This window comes from Engraulis encrasicolus, chromosome 5, assembly GCF_034702125.1.
Source record: "Engraulis encrasicolus isolate BLACKSEA-1 chromosome 5, IST_EnEncr_1.0, whole genome shotgun sequence".
Taxonomy (NCBI): domain Eukaryota; kingdom Metazoa; phylum Chordata; class Actinopteri; order Clupeiformes; family Engraulidae; genus Engraulis; species Engraulis encrasicolus.
The window spans coordinates 38419843-38447644 of record NC_085861.1 but is presented as its reverse complement, the minus strand read 5'-3'; the positions used below and the strand labels follow the sequence as shown (position 1 = coordinate 38447644).

Sequence of the window (27802 nt, the reverse complement as noted above, 5' to 3'; positions counted from 1 at the left end):
GAGGAGGGAGCAGGGGTTTTTCAAAGGACAGGAACAGCAGGAGAAGACAGAGAGAGCTGAGCGGGAGAGAGCGGGGGAAAGGAGAGAGAGAGAAGAGGAGTGCAAGATACAGAGAGAGAGAGAGACCAGGCTTGCAAAGCTCCGTCGGAGGAGCTTGGGGTCTTTTGAAAGAAAGTTAAAACAGGAGACAGGGAGAGTAACAGGAGGAGACAGGGAGCTGTGGGGTGGAGAGAGAGAGAGAGAGAGAGAGAGAGAGAGAGAGAGAGAGAGAGAGAGAGAGAGAGAGAGAGAGAGAGAAGAGGTGGGTGGGAGAATGGTCAGCTGGTGGTTAGGCACTTGAGTTAGGGATTAATTCTCCTTTCCGGATGTTGCTTGTTCCACACCAGATTGCTCTGTCAAGAGGGACGGACAATAGAGGGATTGAACGTTTTGGAGTAGGCAGCGCACGGTTGCTATTGTGGTCTTTTATTGTCTTTTTTCTTTTTTTATATATATATATTGTTTTTTGTTTTTTTTCCCCCACTGGAGATTCAATGGTGAAACACAAGTGCAGCGAGGTGAGCTACCTCTATCTCTGATAGATCAGCGTACCGTACCGGGGAAGATGCTCTAACGCAGCAAGCAACACGGCACCAGGAGTGGAGGAATCAGCGTGTGCATGTGAGTCAGAAGAGAAGGTGAGAGACTGTTTTTTTTTTAGTAGGGGACTATACGTGTGTGTGTGTGTGTGTGTGTGTGTGTGTGTGTGTGTGTGTGTGTGTGTGTGTGTGTGTGTGTGTGTGTGTGTGTGTGTGTGTCAGTCAGAGAGAGAGAGAGAGAGAGAGAGAGACAGAGAGGCGTCTGAGAGAAAGGTGAGATGCTGAGGTTTGTAGCATGGGCAACTGTTGAAACACGTTCATGTTTTTTTTAAATCACTTTTCACATTAATTTGCATTTGGATATTGCATGGTGTGTGTTAAGTGTTGTTTGTATAGGGAATGAGTTTCTGTTTTACCCAGAGTGTTTCACAAGCGGCTGTGTTCTTGTACCTCTTTGAAAGGATCCACAGAATTCCTGGTCCCTAATAGACATGCTTCTGATCGTACACACTTTCTACTTAATTACTTGAAATTGACTGTTGATTTGTTGACTGCCATTTATTCTGAGACTGAATAAGCATGTGTTTCATTAATTATTTCTTCATGCAAATGCATTCCTGATATGTTGATGTTTTTATTTTATTGCCCAAAGCAATTTTGGATGAATCTTCTCATTTGGCAGCTGAGGTGAATCTAATTTCAAATTAAGTTCAAAAGAAAATAAAATGTCCCCCAGACACATAACTCGCACATGTTGTGCTATGCTTTACTTTGATAGTAAAGTGATGTATAGCTCATGTTATTTAATTATTTTAACACCCACTTGAAATTTCACTTCTCATTTCTCTTGTCTCTCCATCTCACACTCACCATGTCCTTCCAGAGACACCACCCTTCTTCTTTCCTTTCCCTCAGGAAGAGTATATTTTCCCCCTCCATCTATCAGTCATTTATCCCTGAGCCTGGTGGAGATGTGGACTCAGCCCCTATCCCTCCATTCCTCCATCCCTCCAGCCTTCCGCTCTCATCTGTCTGTTTCCACAGATCTGTGTGTGGCTGCCTTTCTCATTCTCACAGGTAAGAACCACATGCCGACACTTGTGGGACTCACTGCCTCACCATCACCCTGGATACGTCACTCAGGCATGCTTGTCTTGAATGACAAATGTTAAGTTGTTCTGGGGCACCATCTTGTCTCAGTGAGCCCGTTTCCATTACCACAATAATCGGGTTATTGGAATAAATAGGTTATTGGAGTAAACTGTTAATTGTTGTTGACATGCAGTCTGCCAGTTGCTCCACTCAAGTGTGTGACACGAAATTGGAATTCAAGACTTGTGATTGGCTACTTGTCGTTTTAGAATGTCAATAACCCGATAATAACCTGTTTAAGGTGTCTACATGTCTTGAGAAAAACCTGTGTGAATCGGCTTTCTCGTAAACTGATAACTACAATGAACCGTTTTTTTTTAATAAACTGTTTATTTAGTTAATATGAATAAACCGGTTACTCTAAAAACCTGATTATAAACGGTTTATTGATGTGCATATAAACGGGCTTAATGTTCCATTTCAGGAACATTCTGTATTTGTTATTACTATGACTTATCCATGATTTTTTAGGTAACCATAAAAAACATGGTCCATGACCATGGATCATGGCTATTCATGGTTTTCACGGGTTTTTTTTCAGCATGGTTTGTACCATGATATAACCATGATCACAACATGCCCAAAAAACCATGGTTAATTGTGGGTTTCATGGTTACCCAAAAAAACACAACTGAAGATCACAGAGTTATAGGTTCGAATCCCACCTTTACCTCTCCCTACACCTCCATCCATGGCTGAAGTGCCCTTGAGCAAAGCACCTAATCCCACATTGCTCCAAGGACTGTCACCAGTATGTGCGTTGGATTAAAAAAGTTGCAGCTAAGTATAATTTAATGAATAATTAAAATAAGTAGTATTCATTTTATAGTTAAACCATACTCAAACCGTGATTGAACCATAGTACAAACAAAACGTGCTGAACCATGCTCCAAAAACATGACTACTAAGATTTACCATGGTGGATTTTGGTTTGGGGCAGAGTGACTGGATGCTCTACTCCCCATAGCACTGAAGCGGCCAGAGGGGACAATGAGGAGGAGGAGTATTGGAGGGAGAGAGAGGGAGAAGCAGGAAGCTGATGAGATGACCAATCAGTGATGAGATTGAATGTGTGTGTAGTCCGTAGAGCTCGCACATCTGTTCAGTGCCAATGGCCACAGTAATAGTTTTATTTTATTTATTTATTTATTTATTTTTTTTATTCTGTGTATTGGTCCCAGTCTTATGTCATTGTGCTGTGTTGACCTGTGGTCCCTTACGTTGTTTTTTATTAGTCTATTTGTTGTCTGTCCTGACTGATTTTAAATACCTGCTATAAACCCAATTTCCCCTCGGGGACAAAATAAACTGAACTTGAACTTGATATGTACAATTTGGAGTACTGTTCAAAAGTCTTATATGACTTAACTCAGGACTCTTGTATAACTCTTCCATTCCACCAGAGGGGATCAGAGGGAGTGAGAGAGGGTAGCAATGTGGAGAAGATTGGACAGATAGTAGATGGGCAAGAATGGGTGGAATTTGAAATTCATTCTCCTCCACCGGTCAAAGGTATTAAGGCCCAAAGGCAATTTTCTGTCGGTTGTTGATGAATTAGGCTCTTGACACTATTGCCACATGTGTGCTACTATGATTATTAGAAGTAGTGTGCTGTTTCGTATCTGGTGTTGACATGGGGGATCTGTACACAAACTATAAGCTTCTGTTTGCCTACTGATTATGCCTTGCCCTCACTCCCCGTTTTGTCATTGTGATCCCAAACTAAGGCGGAGATTTCAGCCAGGATTGCCATGCTGTCCTTCAGATCGGAATGAGCGCATGAGACAGCATGGTAAATCCCAGGCTATTCTCTCCACCGAGGCTGGACTGGTAATCTGGAATACAGGGCATTTCCCCGGTGGGACGGCAGTCCTTGGGAGCCATTGCCAATGCTGTTGATTTTGTTGTTGTTGTTGTTGTTGTGTTGCCCCCCCTTACAGGGGTCCGTTTCTCGATTCTTGTCGTTGCTAACCGTCTTAAGACCGTCTTAAGACGTAACACCATTCCCTTGGATTTAGTGGTGAGCGTCGCTGTCGAGAGAGAGAGTTGAGTCGCTCTTACAAAGGACGTTGCTACCGTCGTTAGCAAAGACGCTTTCGAGAAACGGACCCCAGACTGGCCCTTCAAAGATGGGCAACCCAGTGGTGCATCTTTAATGTAGACTGAGCCAATTATAATATCATGCATAAAAAACTGGCTCTGTGAGGGGCTGGTGCATGCCAAAAATGCCCAGGCCGGTTTTAGGCTCCAGTCCAGCCATGCTGTTCACTGTCCACAGTCAGATGGCATGTTGATAGCTGTGCCTCATTTGTTTATTTGTTTCTTTGCTGGATCCCCATTAGCTGTGGCGATACCTCATGCCTTCTCTTTTGGCCCTTCCTTCAGGCATGGCGTCGATAGCTGGCAACAGCCTGGTTCTGCTGGTGCTGGCCCGCAAGCGCAAGAAGCTGCGGCCCCATGAAGTCATGACCATCAACCTGGCCGTCTGCGATTTTGGCTACAGCCTGCTGGGGGCGCCCTGTTTTATCATCTCCAGGTGAGACCGGACACTTCACCTCTGAAGTGGCAAAACAGAATCAGGCCTCACTTTTGGACTTGTTGACCAGGTTGCATTATTTGACGTCAAGAGTGTGCACTTGGCATCTAAATTTGTGGCTGCATTCGGTGTGGGATATTGCCGCAGGTCGAACGGTTTTGAAAAATGACGCCAGGCTTATGAGACTGTGCTGATGCAGGATGCTTGTTTGCCTAGCTCTCGCCAGACCTGCGCCGTTCCACAGAGCTCTGTGCTCCGCCACCAGTGGCGAATCTAGACCAAAATTACTGTTATGTAATTACAACACCAAACATGACATTGCATGGTTGCAAAAATGTAATGTAATGCTATTAGTGTTGTATTTACATCCAAAATAATACGTCTACTTTATAAATCTCTGATAACTGATGAACAGTGCACAGCTGTCCCATACCAGTGAGTAGAGGTGGCAGAGCTGTGCAGTGCTAGACAGGTCTGGTGAGCAGTGATGGACAAAATGAGTTAGTTACAATCAAGTGATTCGAAATCACTTGGTTTTATCTGTCCAATTCAGTCAGGTGATTGGCTGGTTGAACGACCACCTGGTTGACTTGGACAGGTAAAATAAGGTCATTTTGGAGGCAGGCAATTATCTGCCTATGTGTATATACTACAAAACTAGATGGTGATGGAGAATGTTCTATTACCCTATGCATGGTGCAGTTCAGTGGGTGTTTCTGATGATGTGGCTTACATCACAATAAGTGTGACTTACATCATACATAATGTGGCTTACATCATAACAAGTATCAGGTTTGACCTGAGGCATAAGCGAGCTATGCGATGGCTTAGAGCAGTGTTTCTCAACCTTTTTTTAGGCGAGGCACCCTTTCAATTACTGAAAAATTTCAAGGCACCCCAAAGCAATTAGCTGTAACATGGCATCGCATCGGATACCACAAAAGCTTAGAAAAGTAACACATATGGAGACGTCACACAACCTACGTTCGAAGTTGCAGCTTACCGGGGCGACCTAAATTTACTTTATTGTGTGTAAATGGCCGATGAAAGACTCCACTGACAAAGCAATACTTTATTAATTTAGACAAATATGTAATAAATTACATAATTTATTTATCAGCCACGTTTCCGCGGCACCCCTGAGGGGGGCCTGCGGCACCCTGGTTGAGAAACACTGGCTTAGAGCCCCATGCCACTAGGGGTCCCCTGTAAGCAGCAAAGTTCCAAAGTTCCACCATTTTCCCTAATCATATATTTTTTTCTCATGTACCACTTACTGCCACAATGTATAAAGGAGCCATTACATATTGGGGGACATGTCAATGACCGTGGTTACAATGTCATTTTTCATGTATCACTTTTAATTGTAAAAACCCTACAATAAAAGGACCTTGGGTCATAATCGAACCCGTCACCGGCGTAATTGGATGATGTCTTAGCTCATTGAGCCACCATGTTCTATGAACATTCTAGAAAATTTTGACGTTTGTGTGGGAAGAACTGATGTGTGAATTGTGTTGAGGAAATATATGTGCGTCAACATGTACACCAACAACCCACAACCCCTAAGGGACTGTTCGTTATTTATTTTCGGGGTCACCGGAAGAAAATAGGGGAGGGTCACGTCATTTTTTTCATTGCTGAGGGGAGGGTCATCAATTTCTTTTAAGCTGGCTAGGGGAGGGTCATCCAAAAATGTTTGGCACATTTATTAGAAAAAAGCATTCCTACCTTGTTTGTATGCTTTGATGTAACATAGCCTCAGAAACGCTTCTCCATTTAGCTAAAATTGATCACAGATTCATACCCCGTTGTGTTCTGTTGTGTCGAAGAGCTATCATAAGTTATCATAAGCTAAATCAAATTATAAATGTATGAAATGCCCCCGCGTTCGTGAAGTAGACTACTATAGTTTTCAAGAGGGCGCCTACAATAACATCCAGTAAGCTAGCAGCAGCGTTGGTCAATCAACGTTTGTCAAAAAAATAAAAAATAAGGTAGAATAGGGCTATTTACTACTTCTCCATAGGGGAGGGTCATGCATTTTTTTGACGGCGTCGCGGGGAGGGTCATCAAAGTTTTGAAGCTCGTTAGGGGAGGGTCATGCAAAATTTGACGATCAAAGGTGGACATCTTCCGGCGACCCCAAAAATAAATAACGAACAGTCCCTAAATCAATTGAATCAATGGGTCCATAGACCATAGAGTATTGGCTAATATTGGAATAATATTCAGTATATTAATGCAGCCAATGGTCCACAACCTCACAACTCCCTAGTCCCCTCTGTACTAAGTTTCGGCATACAAAACTCCCTTTGTTGTATTATTCTGTTGTTCAGTCTGCACATCACCAATGAATGCTTCAAGCACAGACAGACTAATCTGATTGCTGAGAGTCAGCTGAGCTGTTATCAGGCTGAGCTGATATCAGGAATAATGTGATTCTTTGAGCCATTCTCATCTGGCTGCCGCCATCTTATCATTCTTTGGTACACGTTAAAATAATGGTTGTACATGAGTTAGAAATACTATCTTAACGCAGCAGACACAGCACAGACGAATCAGTCCTGGAAGTTTGTCCTCCAAAGAGCAAAACAGCTCTGGATAAAGAACTCTACGCGTAGCAGGTGATTCCCACTCCTCTGTGAGCCATGGGTAGTTTCTTAGTCATTCACAAACATTTGAAAATGTTTTGTTTATAATGAGGTTGTTAATAAATGTTAAATGCGTTAATTAAGCTTTTTAAACCAGCGTTATTCAAAAGTGTTACCCACACTTTTTAAAGTTAACACAGATTCTCATGTGCAGAGGAAGGCCTATGACGCATGTGAATGACTGGTAACAACTGCACAATATCGGAAAACATTGTGAACCTCTACACAGTAAATTCGGAGTCATTTTATTATTCCAAGAATTGCACTGAGTAGGATGGTGGGCCGAGTAGGTATTGCACTGTGTAGGATGGTGGGCCGAGTAGGTATTGCACTGTGTAGGATGGTGGGCCGAGTAGGTATTGCACTGTGTAGGATGGTGGACCGAGTAGGTATTGCACTGTGTAGGATGGTGGGCCGAGTAGGTATTGCACTGTGTAGGATGGTGGACCGAGTAGGTATTGCACTGTGTAGGATGGTGGACCGAGTAGGTATTGCACTGTGTAGGATGGTGGGCCGAGTAGGTATTGCACTGTGTAGGATGGTGGGCCGAGTAGGTATTGCACTGTGTAGGATGGTGGGCCGAGTAGGTATTGCACTGTGTAGGATGGTGGGCCGAGTAGGTATTGCAACTATGTCGCTCATTCAAACTGAGCTGCCTATTGCCAAATTTGATCTTTTCATGAATATTTACTAAGTAATTAACTCATATTTATTAGTATGACCAAATAATGTTTTGCAGCTAAAATGTCTATTTCTGGAAATTCAAAATGGCAGGCATGGAGAAGATCCCTCTTTTCATGTATGAAAAGTACAATTTCTCCAGCCCTGCCGTGGCCAACCGGTAGGGTACTCGCCTGCCATGTGGTCAACCTGGGTTCGATTCACGGCCCGTGTCCTTTGCCGACCCCTCCCCATCTCTCTCCCCATTCGCTTCCTGTCCACCTCTCAAACTGTCCTATCATCAATAAAGTCGTAAAAGACCAAAAAAATATCTTAAAAAAAGAAAAGTACCATTTTCCCAGTCATAATAATGAATACTACATGAATGAATAATACATGAATACAATGAATAATACATGAATACTTAGAATTTGATGGTGGTGGTAATTATTCATGAAAAAGTTAACATTTGTGAATGGGCAGCATGAATTCTGGAAATAAACTACTAAATAGGGCTGACATGTGAACCTTTCAATACAATGCAACCATTCCCTTTGCCACCCTCCAGGGATCATAACCAGACTGAACACATGCAGAGGGGGCTGGCTGCATCCCTCTGTAGTTCATTTGAGAGATAGTGACACAGTCAATGACAGTCCACCTCCATCAGTCCAATGACGCAGTCAATGGCAGTCCACTTCCAGGGAGATGAAAGGCGCAATTTACTTTGTAGCTCCGTATCTCACAAATGCTTTTCATTGTGAGCCTTTAGTGCTGATTTTGTGGTGAGAGAAAGAGATAGGGTTTCTTTTTTTCTCCTCAAACATAAGATAAGTCTAAAGGGCAGTGAGGAGGCTCTTGTGTACTACTGTAAATCTTAGTGTGCCATTGAGCCATGTGACATTTTTATGTAAAAAAAAACCCCAAAGACTACAATTGGCTCATTTACTGTTCGTGTGTGTGTGTGTGTGTGCGTGTGTGCGTGTGCGCGTGTGCGCGTGTGCGTGTGCGTGTGTGCGTGTGCGTGTGCGTGCGTGTGCGTGTGTGCGTGTGTGCGTGCGTGCGTGCGTGCGTGTGTGTGTTTGCGTGTAAGTGTTTGCTTGCCTGTGTGTGTATACAGTATGTTTGTGTTTATGTTTGTGTTTGTGTTTGTGTGCCATCTGCAGTATCTCCCACGGCTGGGTGTTTGGTGAGGCTGGCTGCATGCTCTATGGCATCCAGGGCTTCGTCTTCGGAATCGGCTCCATGCTCACCACCTGCCTCATCTCCCTGGACCGATGCTTCAAGATCTGCAGCCTCCGATACGGTACACAGCCTGCTATGACACGCACGTGCACGCGCACACGCACACCCACACGCACACACACACTAGTGCACCCTTGTGTCCACCTTCTGCCTCATCTCTTTCACCCGCATTAGCTCTACTCACCTATAACACAAGCGCACGCACGCACTCACGCACACACGCACACACACACGCACACGCACACGCACGCGCACACACACACACACACACTTCTGCTGCTTCAAAAGTCTGTTGCCTCCAATACGGTACCACCCTAACCAACTATATGACGCTATGCATGACACCTCTTCAGGGAGAAAGTTCAGAAATTGAGTACTCCCTGTCAAAATGCAGATGGCACTTCATCTATTTTTGAACTTGTTAGTTCAGAAGTATGCCCTTAGAAGTGCGTGCGTGCGTGCGTGCGTGCGTGCGTGCGTGCGTGCATGCGTGCGCGTGCGTGCGAAATGCATGTGTGCATGTGTGTGTGTGCATCCGAGTGTGTGAGTGAGTGTGCATGTGTGCACAAGTGTATGCCTGCATGCATGGTTGTGTGTGTGCGCGTGCGTATGTGTGTGTTGGTGGGTGGACGTCACCAGGGTCTGATTAAGGCACCAGGATGTAGGATAGTGTAACTGTCATGTCTTCCCCATATTGTTCTTTTATGTTCACGTAAAAGGCTGCACAGTATAAAGGAGGTCCAAGGTGTGAGATTTCCCTTCACTTCCCTTCACTCCACTAAAGTCTTGCATGGTTGATCCGGTGAAGTTGGGACGTTTGGTAAACAGTGAATAAAATCAAAATGCTATCATTTTCAAAACATTCAATCTATTCATTAGATGGAGAATAGTGAAAAGACAACATATTAAGTGTTAAAACAGAGAAAAAATATTGTTTTGGGGAACATATGTACTCATTTCTAATTTGATAAATCCAACACGTCTCAAAAGAGTTGGGACGGGGACAATAAATTGCAGCAAATGTCGAGGAAGACTAAAAACAAAACAAAAGACAACACTTAACAGTTAAATACATTAACCGATGAGATGATTTTATATAAAAAACAGTGTTAATTCCTATCTTGGACATGATTTCACCAGCTTAAATGGTGGGTGTATTCCTTGTCATGTTTTGCAATGTTTTCCTTTCTGTAGTGCTTACAGTGTGACAGGTCTTGACCAAAAGCCCACCATTTTATCACCTGCTGGTCCTTATGTTGGAGCCAAACTGTTAAAACATAGTAGAGAATGCAATTTGACCTTACTATGTGGCAGTAATCGAAGATCTCCCTTCAAAATATAATGCATGAGTGGCTTTTCATGCTGTTTAAAACCCATTTATACCATTTGGCACTGTATTTAACTCTACAGATGAGTTAAGACATCTTAACCAATGCACTACTGCACCCCCATGCCATAATGGAGGCTGACTTTTGAAGTTAGCACTAACACAAGTTGGATGGTCCATTTTCACTGTAGCACAGGATGTGCAATGCTCTATTATTGTCAAAAAGAATGGACTTCTACAACTTCTGCTGACTTCTGTAAGCAAAGGACAGTTTCCCATGTCTTCTGGGTTTATTTCAAGTGAGCTCAGGTGCTTAGGAGAATGTTACACCCCTGTATCATTTGCACGCATTAAGCATTCTTAATATGGTCAATTTTCAATAGCTCTAGCACTCCAGGAATTAGAGTGAGACTACAGCCAATATATATTTCATGATGTCATGAACCTATACAATGATTTTAGTAACAAAAATATGTCTTATATACACTCAATCGTGGTAAATCAAAGGGAATTCAAAAATGTTTGTAATAACTATGGTAATTATTCCCTTTGCATCTTTAATTCTGAGTGACTCAGCCTCTCTGTGATGATCTTATACCTGGACACCTATATTGACCGTCAGTACAATTCATTTTGAAATGTTCTTCTTTGTTGTTTTATCTTATTTGGATGTTTACTAAATTTCACTGATCCCCGTCCCAACTTATTTGAGACGTGTTGGATTTATCAAATTAGAAATGAGTACATATGTCCCCCAAAACAATATTTTTTCTCGGTTTTAACACTTAATATGTTGTCTTTTCACTATTCTCCATCTAATGAATAGATTGAATGTTTTGAAAATGATAGCATTTTGATTTTATTCACTGTTTACCAAACGTCCCAACTTCACCGGAGTTGGGGTTTGTAATAAAGTACACAGTAAACCAAAATGCAGTGGTAATTCAACATAGTTCAAGAGATGTCACAGCAATATGTAGGTTGGACCACCTTTCATACACATACAAATGCAGATTCCATTAAAGTCATAGGTAGTGGTAAATATTCATGAAAATGAACATATTTGTGAATGGCACCATTTCTTGATCCTCAACACTTGGGATTTTTATAGACTACACTACACACTACAACGCACACCTTCAGTAACCCCTGTCCTAGAGGAATAGATGATCTTTCCGGCAGTTTTCAAGCAGTTGCAAGTCATTTCACATGTCACGTAAATTAGGATTTTGAGTTTTTTAGAGCATAATCTACTGTGATGTGTTGTTGCCCCTGCTGCCAGCCTATATGGAAGACAAATTCTCTGAAACGAGCAAATGGATCAGTTGTTCCAGGCCCAGGCTAAGGGGGCCCATTACATTGCCTACCTTTCAGAAGTTTTTGCCTCGGGCCCAGGCTAAAGCTGTCACAGCAACGGCCCAGACTATACTGTACTTATGTACAGAACCTTTGTAGTCTTTTTCTCTGGAGATCAGAGTTCATTGAAAGCATGCTAAACATCTTACTTCAAAGCATCAGCAAAGAACAGATGCTCCCTTGTAGAAATGCACATAAAAGAGTAAAATGCATCTTTAATGAGGGGGCTTGGCTGATGGAATGGAGGTTAAGCTCAACCAATAGGTTTGTGTTTCTCAATGGGAGCACTAGTGGGCGTTAGGGAGCCCTTGGAGGGACTTTAAAGTGGAAATGAAGCAGTGACCTAATATAGGGGTCTATAACACCAGTAAGATAAGCCAGCAAATATATATATATTTTTGAAGTCTGAAATTTAAGCCGTTAATAAAAAAATAAAGCACAAAGACGTAACGTTTCTGTTAACGTTTCCAGCCAACAGCGGGTGACGTCACGCGAATGGTAGTCTCCTATTCTAATGCTGTTATGATAGTAGTGAATTAAACATTTGGGACTTGCGTGGCTGATTATGAGCTTATTTGCTTAACCCAAATGAAGCAAGAATACGTGTTTGGGTGGGACAGAACAAATATGAGGCATGAAGGCAGACAAGACATCCCATCACATGAACCACAGGTAAACAAGCAGCTTTTTTTTTTTGCTAAGGTGACAAGTCGCTAACACATTTTGGTATTGAGCCAACATGATCACTATTCATGCGATGTCGTGCAATGTTGCAGTTCCCTACCTTCATCTTCCGATGATTTCGCCAACATTTTCCAAGCACCTGAATTAGGCTACTTTGACATCTCCGTGCCCACGTTGGTGTTATCCAGTCAACAATAATCCAAGGCAACAACGCTATTCCAGCCAGTTTGAGGATGCATCCGCGACTTCAATAACATAATAATTTACTACAATAGATGCAGCTACTTTAAGCATGCCATAACTTAATGTAGGCCATGATAGTTTAACGTGTCATTTCCCGTGGCATCAACTTCAAATCCCCAAAGCTCCTCCAACTCCGAGAGCGAGACGAGAGAGGGGATGGGATAGCCACACACACAGGCTGCGTCCCTTCCCTTCACAAAGCTTTCCAAACTTCCGCCAATTTTGCAAGTTATTTTCTATTACTGAATTGAACCACATAGCCAACTTAAAGACATGGGCTTTCAGATTAGCGTCCAACAATGCAGGAAAAAGACGTTATTGGTGACGGTCTGTCACTACAAACCTATGAGATCGAGCAGCCCCAGTCCTGACTCCTGTCCTATGGTGGATGCAATGGGTGGATGGCTGCAGCTATCCCACCATGCTCGTAGCAAAGGCTTTTTGACACAAAGTGATAATGACACTTGACATTTCTCTTTCATCTGATAGTAGGTATATAACATAGAAAACCCAGGGACAATGTAAAATGAACCCCTCGTCCTTCTTCAATTTTACTGCCACGATTAGAGTCAGTTAGCGCTGTAGTTAGCACACGCTAACGTTAAGTGAATGGAAGGCTACATTAGCCACCAAGTTCTACCATTCGCGTTACGTAGGCGGCGAACATGGCTGCGCCCTTGTGGCGAAACTCGGTAATAACATGTCATTTTTCAGCAAAACTACTTAAAAGTGCAGTTCAATGAACATCCATTCGTTTATGAAAATAAATAAGCCGCCAAAAAATGATAATAGTTGTCAGTGCTTCATTTCCACTTTAATGAAATGGGGTGGGGTGGGTGATCAGTTAAAAAATATGGGGGCATTAATCTATTTTATTCTTTAATACTAATGGATTGGGGGGGGGGTGGCTTATGATGAGGTCAGAGGGGGAGTTGGTAGCCTTTTGAGGTCCAGGGGGTGTTTGTTCAAAAATGCTTGAGAACCACTGGTATAGCGTTATGAAACATACAACTGTAGATGGCAGGTGGTTCTGGCTTCTTGTCCTCGTGTCCACAGATCAGATTCCCTGGAGAGAAGCTCTGGTGGTGCATTTCCCAGCTTCTGATTGGCTACTGCTCCCATTGCTTCTTCTGTCCCCTGCCATGCCATTATAACAGGCTGTCAACCATAAAATCTCTGTCTCTCTCTCTCTCTCTCTCTCTCTCTCTCTCTCTCTCTCTCTCTCTCTCTCTCTCTTTGTCTCTCTCTCTCTCTTTGTCTGTCTCTCTCTCTCTCTGTGTCTCTCTCTCTCTCTGTCTGTCTCTCTGTGTCTCTCTCTCTCTCTCTCTCTCTCTCTCTCTCTCTCTCTCTCTCTCTCTGTTTGTCTGTCTCTCTCCCACTCTCTCTTTCTTCCCCTTCCCTCTCTCTCCATTAGTCTACATCCACCTTATCTATTGGATTCGTTGTCATTCATGTCATGCAAGTTATTATCACCTTTAGCGTTTGTATGATTGGAGGGTGGAGGGCGGAGCAATCAGGAGTGAGTGGGAGTGGGAGTGGGTTCTTCTGTATGGCAAGTGTTTCTGATCGGGGGCTCTAAGGATTTAAAAAATATATATTTTTAATAAGGGGGGCATTGGCAGGCTTTTGACGAGGGGGCATTTGTTCAAAAGAAGTTGAGAAGTGCTGGTATAGTAGGCTATGGCTGTGGAGAGCTGATAATCAAGGGGTGTGGAGTCACTAATGATGACAGAGGTCACCTGGAGCTATGGGAGATGACAGGGCTGACCAAGTTTGTAGCCTCCCTCTCTCTCTCTCTCTCTCTCTCTCTCTCTCTCTCTCTCTCTCTCTCTCTCTCTCTCTCTCTCTATCTATCTATCTATCTATCTATCTATCTATCTATCTATCTATCTTTCTATCTTTCTCTCTCTCTCCATTAATCTACATCTATCCATTGTCTTTGATTCATATCATGCAAGTATACACCTGTGCGATTTTGCATGATTGGAGGCCGGAGGGTGCAATCAGGAGTGAGTGGTTATTCTGTATAACTGTGGAGGCCTGAAGAGCAAGGATTCCTGCTGGGAGATTACAAGGCTGTCCGAGTTTTGTAGAGAGAGTCCTGCACTCTAAGGGGTAAAAAAGAGAAGGAACCACAGGCACAACGCAAAAGGAAGGCACAACGCAAAAGGCAAGGCAAGGCAAGGCAAGGCAAGTTTATTTATATAGCGCATTTCATACACAGGTGCAACTCAATGTGCTTCACAAAGTTAACAATCGTAAATGAAAGGAAAACAGGGAAATGAATTAGAGTCAAAAAAACATTTAATAATAAGATAAAACATAAGGTAAAAATAATAATAAAATAAAACATAAAAAAACATAAAACATTGAAAAACATACGCAGTCTTCAGATTTTAACTGTTCGACGACAGAGGAGTCTGGCCTCCTTTTTTCTGTTTACCTGATAGGGTCTAGAATTGTCAGGGTTTTGTCTTCTCTTATTTTACCGTCTTTTCATTCAATAATTTAAGAAAGCATCTGAGAACAGCTTTGTCTTGAGTCTAGATTTAAAACTATCAATAGTGGGTGCATTTTTTACGTCATCTGGAAGCTGGTTCCAAAGCTTTGAAGCATAGAAGCTAAAGGCTGCCTCTCCACACTTTGTTTTGACTTTTGGAATCACCAGTAAATTCTTCTCCGTTGACCTAAGTGACCTGGTCGGTGCATACAGCTGAAACATATCCAGTAGATATGTGGGTCCCATTCCATTTAATGATTTAAATACAAGTAGCATTGCCTTAAAATCAATTCTGTAGCTTACTGGGAGCCAATGCAGCGATCTTAAAATTGGAGTAATGTGGTCAAACTTCCTTGTCTTTGTAAGAACCCTTGCAGCTGCATTTTGTACCAGTTGAAGCTGTTTAATGGTCTTATTTGGGAGGCCAGTAAACAGACTGTTACAGTAATCGACTTTACTAGAAATGAAGGCATGTATTAGCTTCTCCAGATCATGTTTAGACATCAGGCCCCTAAATTTAGAGACGTTTTTTATGTGATAAAATGCAGACTTAGTAATAGCTTTCATGTGACTGTTGAAATTTAGGTCACTGTCAATGAGGACCCCAAGATTTTTAACTGTTTCCCTTGGTTTCAGTCCCTTCGTTTCAAGGATAGTAGCAATCTTTTGTCTCTCCTCTCTTTTCCCAAATATAATTACTTCAGTTTTTTCTGTGTTCAGCTGGAGGAAATTGTGAGACATCCATTTGTTAATTTGGTCCATGCAATGATAGAGTGATTCAAGGGGGGTGTAGTCATTGGGGGACATAGATAAGTAGAGCTGGGTATCATCCGCATAGCTATGGTAATTTATGGAGTTATTCTCGATAATGTGTCCCAGTGGCAACATATACAGATTGAACAATAGTGGTCCCAGAATGGAGCCCTGGGGGACCCCACAATCCAGAGACGTTGGTGATGAAGTATGTCTTCCAATGGCGACAAAAAAACTTCTTTGTTGTAAGTACGATTTTAACCAGTCCATCACTATGCCCGTAAAGCCAACCCAGTGTTCCAGTCTATGTAGTAGAATAGAATGATTAACTGTGTCGAAAGCAGCACTTAAATCAAGAAGTACCAAGACGGATGATTTGCCAGCATCAGAATTCAATCTTATGTCATTCATAACTTTGATAAGAGCTGTTTCAGTGCTGTGGTAGGCACGGAAACCAGATTGAAACTTATCAAAATAGCTATTAGACATTAAAAAGGCAGTTAATTGGTTAAAAACAATTTTCTCTATTATTTTACCCATAAATGGTAGATTGGATATGGGCCTATAGTTGTTTAGTACCAGTGCATCCAGGTTGTTCTTTTTCAGTAAGGGTTTCACAACTGCTTCTTTCAGACAGCCTGGGAATATGCCTGTTTGTAGTGAGGTGTTGATGATCTGAAGTACATCTGGTGATATTAGGTGGAAGATGGATTTGAAGAAGGCTGTTGGTAGAATATCTAAGTCAGATGTAGAGGAGCTAAGACTTTGTACCGTTCTATTAAGAATGTCCACATCAACTAAATTAAAATTTCTCATGAGGTTAGGATTTAACTTCACCGTAACAAGTTGGTCCGAATCTTGGGTCGGTTGCACATGTGTGAGTATGTTTGTACGTATTTTTTCAATCTTACCTTTGAAAAAGGATGCAAACTCATTGCATTTGCTGACTGAGAGGAACTCAGAGGGCATTTGATTTGGGGGCCTTGCTAGCTTTTCCACAGTGCCAAACAGGACGCGTGCATTATTAATATTTCTGTTAATTATGTCAGAGAAAAAAGATTGTCTAGCTTTAGAAATTTCTTGGTTGTATTTCGAGAGTGTGTGTTTATAGATTTGGTAGTGGACTTCAAGTTTGGATTTACGCCACTGTCTTTCAGCCCTCCTGCATTCTTGCTTTAGCAATATAACTGTGGGATTCATTCTCCAAGGGGCTTTTTTATGTCCCACTGTTTTGATTTTTTCGGGGGCAATAACATCCATAATATGGGTCATCCTTGCATTAAAATTAACCATGAGATCATCAGCATTCTCTGAAGTTTGACTTTGGATCTCTGAAAGTGCTTGCTGAAAGAGTGAGGCTGTCTCACAGTTGATTATACGTTTTTTGACTGTAACAGATTCCCTTTGAACATGAGGGTACATAGAAACATCAGAAAAAATGCAGTAATGGTCAGAAAAGCCATAGTCTTTGACACTAGCACAAGCATTGAGGCCTTTTGTTATTATTAGGTCTAGAGTGTGACCTTGGTTGTGTGTTGGTCCTGTTACATGCTGTGTAAGGCTAAAAATGTCAATAAGACTTAAAAATTCCTTAGCATAGACATTCTCTAAGTCGTTCACGTGAAAATTGAAGTCGCCTGTTATAAAAAGGCTTTCATAGTCCACACAAACATTCGACAACAGCTCACCAAATTCCTCTAAGAAGAGTGGTGCAGAAAGTCTTGGAGGTCTGTAGATAGTTAATAACAGTATGTCGGAAGAACATTTTAGAACTGCAGCTAAGTATTCAAAAGATGAAAATTCACCTAGTGCTGTCTTTTGACATTGAAACAGTGCCTTGAAAATAATTGCTATCCCCCCTCCCTGTTTATTCTGCCTTTCTGTACTAATGAAATGAAAGTGTGGCGGGGTTGCTTCTATAAGTGTGATAGAACTAGTGGATTTTTCCAGCCATGTTTCAGTTAAAAATAAAAAATCAAGGTTGTGGGTACAGATAAACTCATTGACAATAAAAGGCTTGTTCCTTAGAGACCTGGCATTCTGTAAAGCTAATTTAACATTGAGCATTTGAGGCATTTCCACTGTGGTATTCTGAGTGAGTTTTTTTGGGACAGCACTGAGATATTCCATGTTTGCCCTCTTGGGGTAATGTATAGGCCTACGTGTCCTCAAGAGGCTTCGCTTGGTTATTAGAACTGGAATAAGATTGTCCACGGGTCCCCTTATCTGCTTATTTTCAAAACCACTGTTACTATGTGGGTAGGGACCCAGTTGATATCAGACTGTGCTTTCAACAAGGTCATCATCACTGATACTATTGTACTCCAGAGCACAGACAGGTGGTGGTGGGGCTCTGCCTTTTTTGGGTGCAGTCGTGGATGGAAGTATTCTTTCAGATTTTGGGGTATAATGAGGTTGACCTTGAGAAATATCCGCATAGGAGGCTTGGTAGGAATGTCTGGGGGTAGAAAAGGTAGATCTGGCAAAGGGGAGTAGTCTCGCCATAGTTGCTGGAAATCTCAGTCTGGGAGATGGAGATGGTGTTTCGTCGTTCCGGGAAGGTTGTGATTCCATTGGTGATTGCATTTTGTCGCCGTTGCCAGGGCTTGATGCTGGTGGCAAAAGCTCCCTTGTCGTGATTGATGCTGGTGGCAAAAGCTCCCTTGTCGTGATTGAATGTGTGAAATAATGGCACAACGTTTCGACCTGTAAAATCTTTGTCAGGTGTCCCAGCTGTCACACATTGCGTTATTTTAAATTCTGCACCCCCGGCAATTTGTCTTTTTGGGATGTGCATGCACCTTACATTTTTTGTCAGTTCTGCACTAGGCATCATCAGACAATCTTTCTGTTCACCTATTCAATTTAAATTCTTCTCAGTTCCACTCGATTAGAACTTCATTGACAGTTGTAGTGCAATTTCTCCCTAGCCGGCCACCCAGTGGGGCACAGTACAGTGTATAGGGGCCTCACTGACAGGAATGCAATGTTGCGGTCGCTATACGTGTAAGCTTCTGCTCTGTGTCACATTCAATGACACTTCATTAGTCTGCCGGTGCACTTGCAGCGCAACACGCAGTGGTATTTTATTACAGTTTTCACTCGTCTCCACAAGTATGAAATTATTCCATCACTGACAGCGCTAGTTCAATCCCCATGCTGCTCCCATCGCTTCAATCACATCTCCCCTCACCGTCTGGAAAGATGAAAGCGCTCATTCATCCTGAAATGCCACAATGGATTGGCAGCAGACAGCCATTTGTTATTGGTCGAGAAACGTCATTTAGTTGCTTATGGATTTTCTTTCCTGTAAACAAGTGCATTGAAAGAGAGCGAATAGCTGTTGTAGGCTTAGTGATTAGTAGGACAACCACGGCATGGCTACTCCATTGTGTTACGTGGAGACTTGTTTCAAAAACACTGAAAAGTGCTGTGTGAATAGTCTGAGGTTTAATACTCTCTGCAAAGGTTGAAGGTCACAAAGGTCAAAGTCATCCATGTCATGGTTTTCTTTTTTCTTTTTAGTAAAAGTTGGGCTTTTGTCTTTATCACAACTACACAGAGAAGAAAAGTGGGCGAGAGAGAGAGAGGAGGGTTTGGGAAGTAACCCAGGCTGGATTTGAACCCTGGTCCCTGTGGGCAATGGTGTCCGAATGTGGTCAGGTGTAATAGTGCGTTGCACCACAGCACCACCAGGTGACATTATTATTAGTTGTCATAGATATAAAGACAACTAGAAGTCGCATTGACCACTCCTTTGAATCAGACTGAATGCCTGAAGTCAGATTGCTACCCATTTTGAGCTGATGTAATGCTCCATCAATGGTCACAATCTCCAATCACCTCCATTCACTTTGTCTGACCTTTGACATAACTCTGTTACACCACCTTGACAACTGATGAAGAACAAATGTTGAGGAACAAAATGTCTTTGAAAAGTCTTTGAAAAGCTGTGGAGTTTTACAGTATATACAAAGTACCATGGTGGTCCATGATAGAAGGCCAGGGCCGTGATAGAATGCATGTTATGTAGTATGTAGCTCTCAATGAAAACATCTACCAACAGCTTCAGCACAGCATCCACTGCTTAATAATAACACATTTGTTCTTCTTTCTTTCCTTCTTTCTTTCTTTCTTTCTTTCTTTCTTTCTTTCTTTCACTCATGTCCCTCCTCCTATCCCTATCTGTCTTGACCTCTGCTCTGAGAAGGCCAGTGGATTGAGCGGCGGCACACAGCGATGGCGGTGCTGCTGCTGTGGGTGTACACCTTCTTCTGGGCCTCCCTGCCAGCTCTGGGCTTCGGCAGCTACGGCCCCGAGCCCTTCGGAACCAGCTGCACCATCAACTGGTGAGTAAGGAAGGGAGGAGATAAGGAAGGAAGGAAGGAACCAATAAGTCAATAAGGGATTACAGTAAGTAAGAAGTAAGTAGGTACAATTGAAAGTAAGTGAGTCAGTCAATCAGTGAGTGAGTAGGTATTAGGGTTGTCAACAATTAATCGATTAATCGACTTTAAACGATTAAAAAAATCATCACAGTTAATCGCCAATTCGACTGGTGAGAGACCCTTTGAGATGAAGGTGGCATGTGAAGGGTGTGTTTTAAGAAAAGAGGTATTAATAATGGGAACATTAATCTGCAGTGCTACATGGTTGTTTTAATCCAGTTTAGTAGCTACCTATTTGATAGGCCTGTAGCAATAGGCCTTTACACTAATACTGTATGTATTGTACTATATTACATTTATTATTTTGGCAAAGGAGGTGGGTAAATGGCAACATTGAAGAACATCTCAAAACGTTAAAAGAGTCAGTTTTCACTCATTAATCGCTTAGAAGTGGTGACCTTGCTTTCTGTTCTCCATTCCATTGTCTATTACTTGAAAATTCAAGATAACATATATTTGGTATGGAAGAGACCATTTAGAGTCAAAGTGCTGACACACAAGAGATGAATATTGGCAGAGATGAAGTGAAGGTGATTCCCCGACTTGTCACTGTCAACACACGGCAGCACATAATGGCATCCAAATCTCTGCATTCAACCTGTCACATGTCTGACACACGGGGGAAGCCATGACCATAGCACACAATGAATGACATTCAATTTCCACCTTCAACCCCCTGTCAAACGAGCGAGCAGGGAGCAGCCATAACAATGGCCCCATGGGAACAGAGTGTGTTGAGATACAGTGTTAGTGGCGGAATAATAGCACACAGGGCCCAGGGCAAAACTCTGCTAGGGCCCCCCATACAGTCTGCCAAGGTCCAGATAGGGCCCCCACCCCTAATACGGGAGGTCCCTAGGCCCTGGGCCAAGAGCCCTGGTCACCCCCCCTATAGCACGGCGCTTTTGTGGAGATAGTGCCACGCTCTGGGCACCTAAATTACACTTTGTTGTAGGAGGGAAAAGCAATTCACTCCTGTCAGTTTGGGGAATTGGGAGCCTTTGATCACCCATTATGAACAATACATAGCAATGTATTACACAAGGTGTTGTTTTGATTGTGTCCAGGGCTGGACTGGAACTGACAGTGCCTTTTCTGTTTGATTTTTATTTTGTTTTTCTCTATCTCTCTGCAGGTGGCGGATAAAGGTGTCTCTAAACGACAGAGCGTACATCCTGCTCATCCTCTGCCTGTGTTTCTGCGTGCCCGTACTTATCATTGTCACCTCTTATCTGTCCATATTTTACATGGTGAGACACCATTAAAAACAGTCTTCAAACATTTGCGCACAACAGTGACTGTTATGTATAAGGCCGCCCAGGATATGATATGCACATGTACACTCATACAGACATTTTCAGACAAGGCAAAACACAGCATGACGATGACATTCATACACTATGTACACATTCCAGACAGTTCAGTTCAAGACAGTTTTCTGTGCACCACTGAGTGAAATGAATTATGGATACTTGATAGGTCGCGATGGAGTCATTGTTGATGACCTAGGATGGCAGTATTGTCGGACTACTTGAAATATGCAGTGATGGTAGAAGGACTGGTGCAGTCATTGGTGTCGAAGGGGAAACAGCCTTCCTAGACAACAGCGCTGCAGAGCTCTGGTGTTGGTGATGATGATGGTGGATGAAGTGACGGTGCCTATCCTGATGGCCTGTGGTCAGTTGGTGAGGATGTTGTGGATCCAGGGGACTGTTGAGGTGACAGAGTTACTTGATCATGGTGGTGTTGAATGGTGTTGAAGGCTGAGCTGAAGTCGATGGAAAGGATGACTGCAAAGTTGTTTGGTGATTCCAGGTGTTTGTAGGAAGGGGGTGGAGGAGGCTATGCTTGCTGTGAGACTTAGCACAACAGGGGTTGGACAAAATAACACCTGTCACTTTAGACAGCTTCCTCTTGCGTCAAAAGTTAATCCCGTTGGATGTGGTTCATCCTTCTTGGTGGTATGCAGACATTACCTTGGATATCGTGGCTCTTGATATATCACAAAGACTTGCTGTCTCGGTCAAAGATACAACAGTTACACACGCACCAAGACTTTCTCCTTTTTGAGCTCTGATTAGATTAGGATCTGCAGATTAAATTCATTCAACTTAATTTTTTTTTTAGGTTTATCGCTCAAGACACACTCTGGCATCTATTTCATCAACAAACAAAACCTTTATCAGCAAAGATCTGAAGCTCACCAAGGTAATGTCTCCCTCCATTTATTCACTGAACCAATATCATGGGCTGCAGATACAGCATGTGATTCACATACACTACATACAGTACAGACAGATGAAGAAGCACATCAAGCACATTCAAGCTGAAAAAATTCGCACTCCCTTCCTGAAGCCATTCTCATTAATCCCCCTTGTTTTTATCGACCATAGTACAGCAAACACACTTCTGCCGTAGTTTCATAATGCACACTGTTCCACCAGCGGAGCGTTATAATAGTAGTTGAAAAGATTTTACGACCATAGTACTACTACACTACTATGGCATCAAACAAGGACCACATCTTAACTGGTCAAAGCAACCATCAGTGCGCACATTAACCCATTTTGTCCTAAGTCCTTTTTGGGAAAGGGTGTCCTCTTCCTATTAAATCATAAATAGCTCAGCCTCCAAAGCACATACAAACATGAAATTAGTTCATTTAAAAAGCTAGGACCCTCGTTTTGCCTTAGAATTTGTTCATTCAGCTCTAATTTACCCACATTTTTAATAAAACAGCTAAAATCTCAAGAAACTGAATGCAGCGAATATGTGTCTCCAGGACACAATGGGTTAAGCACCAACATCAGTCTTTATCAAGGAGTTCAGATGCAAAACCCTGTAAGTGCATTTTGTATAATAATGACTGAGTTGTTGTATTTGACAATGCGGATACGTACAACAAATTAAATATAGAAAATGTACATGAGTATTTTTGATAGAGTTACTACTATTTAAAAATGAATTTCTAGAGATTTCCTGAAAAGGTACTCCACTTGTCTGAACCCTGTCTCCACTTGTCTCCTATCACACCTGAATCTGGTTTATGCCTTTTGTAAAGTCATGACTCATTTCAGTTGGATACAATCTTCTGCTAAAGGCCTACTCTAAGTATAAGTATGCTGTACAAATCCAATTTAATGGGACGTACGTTCATGCCATGCAGCTGCGATTGACACCTTCTGTGTGGCTGTTGTTTGAATTTCGTTTGAGATACTGATGAAGGCACAGCAGAAACGTCTGTCTCCTACTGCTTACGTGCAAGCCTTTCTTCTTTTGCATTTGATGTTTCACCTCAGGCGCACCACAGGAGAGCACGGTGTTGCTGTTGTGATAGCTTAAATGCTGTAGGTTTTTCACATCCCCACTCACTTATTCACTGAAAGAAAAATATAGACCACCCAAGATACCATCTGGCCCCAGTGCGATTGTCAAGTAACTGTCTTGTTGACTCACTGATGAGTGAAATGCTTTCCATCTCATGCATAGTAAAATTAAAATTGCATTCACTGAAAAGGGGACAGCATATATTTAGATATAGCATTCAAAATGCAAATGTTCAGGATTCTAGCCTCGAAGGCTAATTTCCATCTTAAGTCCCTAGACAGATACAGTATATGGTCCCTTCACGTACAAAAAAAAATGGGGTGTTAATATTCCATTATATTACAGTTATATAACTCCCGATAATAGAGTATTTACAAGACTATGGAAAGTTAAATTACTCTAACAGTGTCGTCAAAAGTCAGTGTAAAATTTTGTAGATGGCCAGCATAATTTAAACTCTACAGCAAGGCAAATATCTGGCCATACTGTTAAAGGAACAGTCCACCCTTTTTTTGATTTTCACATATTTGTAGTATTTCCAAGCATTATGCATGAATGTACATATCATTTTCTTCTCAGTGTTTTCAGTACTCAGATTTATTGGATCATAATGATTAGCATAGCTTAGCATAATCACTGGAAGTAAATGGACAGCATTAGCGGCTTGATGCTAATGCTGCCCATTTACTTACAGTGATTATGCTAAGCTATGCTAATAATGCTGATCCAACAAATCTGAGTACTGAAAACACTGAGAAGAAAATTATTTGCACCAAATATGTGAAAATCAAAAAAGGGTGGACTGTTCCTTTGAAGGTGCCACCGGTGTTAAATAATTTTTCACATTCCATTAACTTTAAATGGGACCAAATGTTATTTGAAATGGAGATAATTTTGACTCTTAAAATATCTGAACTTATTAAAAAGTAAAAAGTAAACTTGCTGTATGCTGACACTTCCACTTCCACATGCTGTATGCTGACACTTCTACACAGTAAACATGCAGCGTATATCCAACGCTCAGAGAGTACTCTGCGACCAAATACAATATAGAAGATGTTCAATCGACTTTCTAAGTAAAGAGTCAACACTGCATTCTTTACTTTGTACCATTTGCAGATTGCCTCGGTGGTGTGCTCAAGGCGTCCTCCTGTCCTGGACGCCCTACACTGTCTTTGATGTGTCACAGTAATTAGCTGTAATGGAAACATGCTGTTTGCAGTGGTGTACCCCACTGATCTTCTCCTTGTACATTCAAGTTTCTCATTGTCAGGGCCAGATTAAGATGACCGGGGGGCCCTAGGCTACAGGTTGCAGTGGCCCCAGACGGAGGGCAAGCATTTGCAACAAAATTACATGGTGTCATAAATACGAGCTAGGAATCAAGGATAACATGTGCGCCAACTGTGCAGAGGAGTATTGGCAGGATGTGAAACTGTACTCAACAAGGGTTTTTTTTAATATATGTGACATCTTGTCCCAACTCTGCTTTTTTGAAAACTTTTGGACAATCAGGGGTCCCCTGGCAGGCCGGGGTCCCAAGGGCTTCAGCCATATCAAGCCTGTGCGTCAATTCGCCCCTGCTCACTGTACGTACTTGCAGCATGCTGACCTTCAAAATGTTTCCAATATGTCTACGTGCACGTCTCCTTTGTGCAGATTGCCTTGGTGGTATGCTCCACTTTCCTGCTGGCCTGGATGCCGTACGCCGTGGTGTCCCTCTACACCGCCCTGACCGCCAGGGAGGAGTACGACGTGGCCGCAATGCCCGCAGCGCTGCCTCTGCCAGGGGAGGGCATCATCGCCGGTGGCGGTGTGGGCAACACCACAACCGGGCTCTTTGCGCCCGTCAACATCCTCTCCATCTTCAACCGGACTGCAGAGGAAAGCCTGCTCTTCAGCCCCACAGCTCCACCCGCACACAGTAAAAAAATACCAGCAGTAATATGACTCTTAAAGACTTGAAATGAACTGTTTCAGATAAGATTTGGTCCGACTCCCAATAATAGTGTTCATTTTACCCCTTCTGCCAGTGTAACATTTTCAGAGTTAATTCCACTGAATATTGCGTAAATGTTGAGAGCTGTAGAATTCAAATTACTCTAGCCACCCGAAGACTTTTCACTCCACTGTTAGAGTAATTGCAGCGTATATTCCACCATATTGTGTAAAAACGCTACCTGGCTATACAGTATATGTACTGTACATAAGCTAAATATTGACACCCTGTTTGTTATTTACTGTGCAGGCGTGTGGGGCAGCAACACCACTGCAGGCTACATGGGCAGCCCCTGGTCGGCTTGGGGCTCCGCCGCGTTCGTACCCGGGTCCGGTCCTGCCTCCGGTGTGGGCGTCACCCCTCCGCAGGTGGTGCGTGCCGTGTCCAGCTTGGCGCCAGAGGTGTCTCTCATCCCCACCATGTTTGCCAAAGCGCACTCCTTCATGAACCCCTTCATCTACCAGTTCATGAACTGCGAGTTCAGACGGGACGTGTACCGCATGCTGGGCCTCCGCTACAGGGTCCAGAGGAAGAGCACGGCCAGGTCCACCAGCTTCTCCAACGGTAGGCTACGCGCCAGTTCATGCAGACCCTACTATACTTTTAGCAATAGCAATAGCAATAGTGTTAAGTAATACTGTAGTTCTAGTACTCCAATAGTAAAACACCAAAAACACAGACACCCCAGTTGATGTAGAGTCTTCAATACATTTGGTAATAGTAATAGTAATAGTAATAGTAATAGTAATAGTAATAGTAATAGTAATAGTAATAGATATAGCCTTAGTACTCCAATAGGAAGACACCAAAAGCCAATGCACACCAATGCACCGTCTAATAGTTTAAGAAATAGCAATAACATCAGTAATGCTTTAAGGAATATGCCTAGTTTTAGTACTCCAATAGCAAGGCATAAAACACCACACGAGCAGACCAGCTTCGCCGATGGTAAGACACCAAAAAAACAGAAACAAGGAGCTATTGCAAGAACATGGTTAACATGGGAACACAATGTAAACCCTTTCATGTTTCATATAGGCATGATATTTGGCAAATAAATGAAAGAGCCGAAATAACAGAATTGAATCCTTCAGAATGATTATCAAATCAACAACTAGATGAAACTTAAATAGGCCTACACCAAACAAGCTTGTGAAAAACGACAATGAATGAGCTGAATGAAAAGGTGAAAGATAAAAAACGATCACAGCCAAAGAGACGATGTAAACACTGGTACAATATTACAAGTGTCATTTCAGGACGATGCAGCCAAAGCCCACAACCTTTTTGGAGTCGTCTGCACTCTCACATCAAGATTAACTCAATGAACTTATCTCAAAGTTGCATATTGCCTATGCTGTTTAGGAAGTGATGGGCACCCTGGAGTCATTAGTTACAGTCCAGTGCCATATCACATATTCCTGGTTTTAGCTGTATGTTCATTCACCCATCCTCTATCCATTCATTGAATGCTTTCATTAATATATCCATTAGCCTAAATGAATACTTTCACCTCTTTATCCACTTAATTCCTTCATCCATCCATCCATCCAGCCATCCATTCATTCAACTATCCCTTCATGCTTTTAAGCCTTTCACTCTCACTTCTTCTTTTGGTGTGTCACAGGAAAGCAGAGCTCCATTGCCCTTTCTCATCACCACAGCTGGAGAGAAAGAAGCAGGAGCACCTTGACTGTGGTTTCTCTCAGAGAACTCTCAGCCAGGAGAGGGTTTGTCACTAAGGAGCTAGAATCATCTCACCACAGGAGAGGGTTCCACACCCAAATGCAGGAGGAGCTATCTCACAGGAGCGGTTTTGACACTGACAAGGAGGAACTATCACGCAGGATAGAGCTGGCAGGTACAAGAGGAGGCAGTGCTGTCACAGTGGAGCTCTCACACATCAGGACAGAGGTGGGCAGAGGCTTGGACCACCACAGTCTGCAACTCAAACGAGGGTCTGAAGACTTATGGCCCTCACCCAGCCACTCTCTCTCAGGACATCCAGGCCAAACACGCAGACACCCAGAGCATGAGGATAGCCCAGGAAGAATGAAAACAACCAATGGCCACAGACATTTAGAAGATACAGCTAGCAATGGCATACTCATTACAGCGGCCGATTTATATGAGTAAACATGGAACAATAATAATAGTGCAAAAAAGATAGCAGTCACTCTTTGCAGAAAACACTCAACTATGACAATGCAGACAGTCTTGAGTAACCAATTAAGACGTGTTACCATTTACCATTTTGGTGACGATATGGTTATTACAGACAGAGGCTCTGTGCAAAGGGTTAAAGCAACTCAGTGGTTTTACGGAACTTAATGGACTATA

The 27802-nt window shown here is 42.6% G+C and overlaps 1 protein-coding gene across 1 annotated transcript; it reads left to right on the top strand.

Moving 5' to 3' along the window:
• The first annotated feature begins 176 nt into the window (after window positions 1–176).
• On the top strand, window positions 177–27598 carry LOC134449786 (uncharacterized). Its single transcript, XM_063199894.1, has 10 exons — window positions 177–677; window positions 1462–1655; window positions 4116–4266; window positions 8747–8886; window positions 19899–20037; window positions 21272–21386; window positions 22264–22344; window positions 25123–25387; window positions 25712–26026; window positions 27090–27598. Exons 2-10 carry the CDS (start codon window positions 1550–1552, stop codon window positions 27596–27598), a joined length of 1821 nt encoding a protein of 606 aa, XP_063055964.1. The 5' UTR covers window positions 177–677; window positions 1462–1549.
• The last annotated feature ends 204 nt before the right edge of the window (window positions 27599–27802 follow it).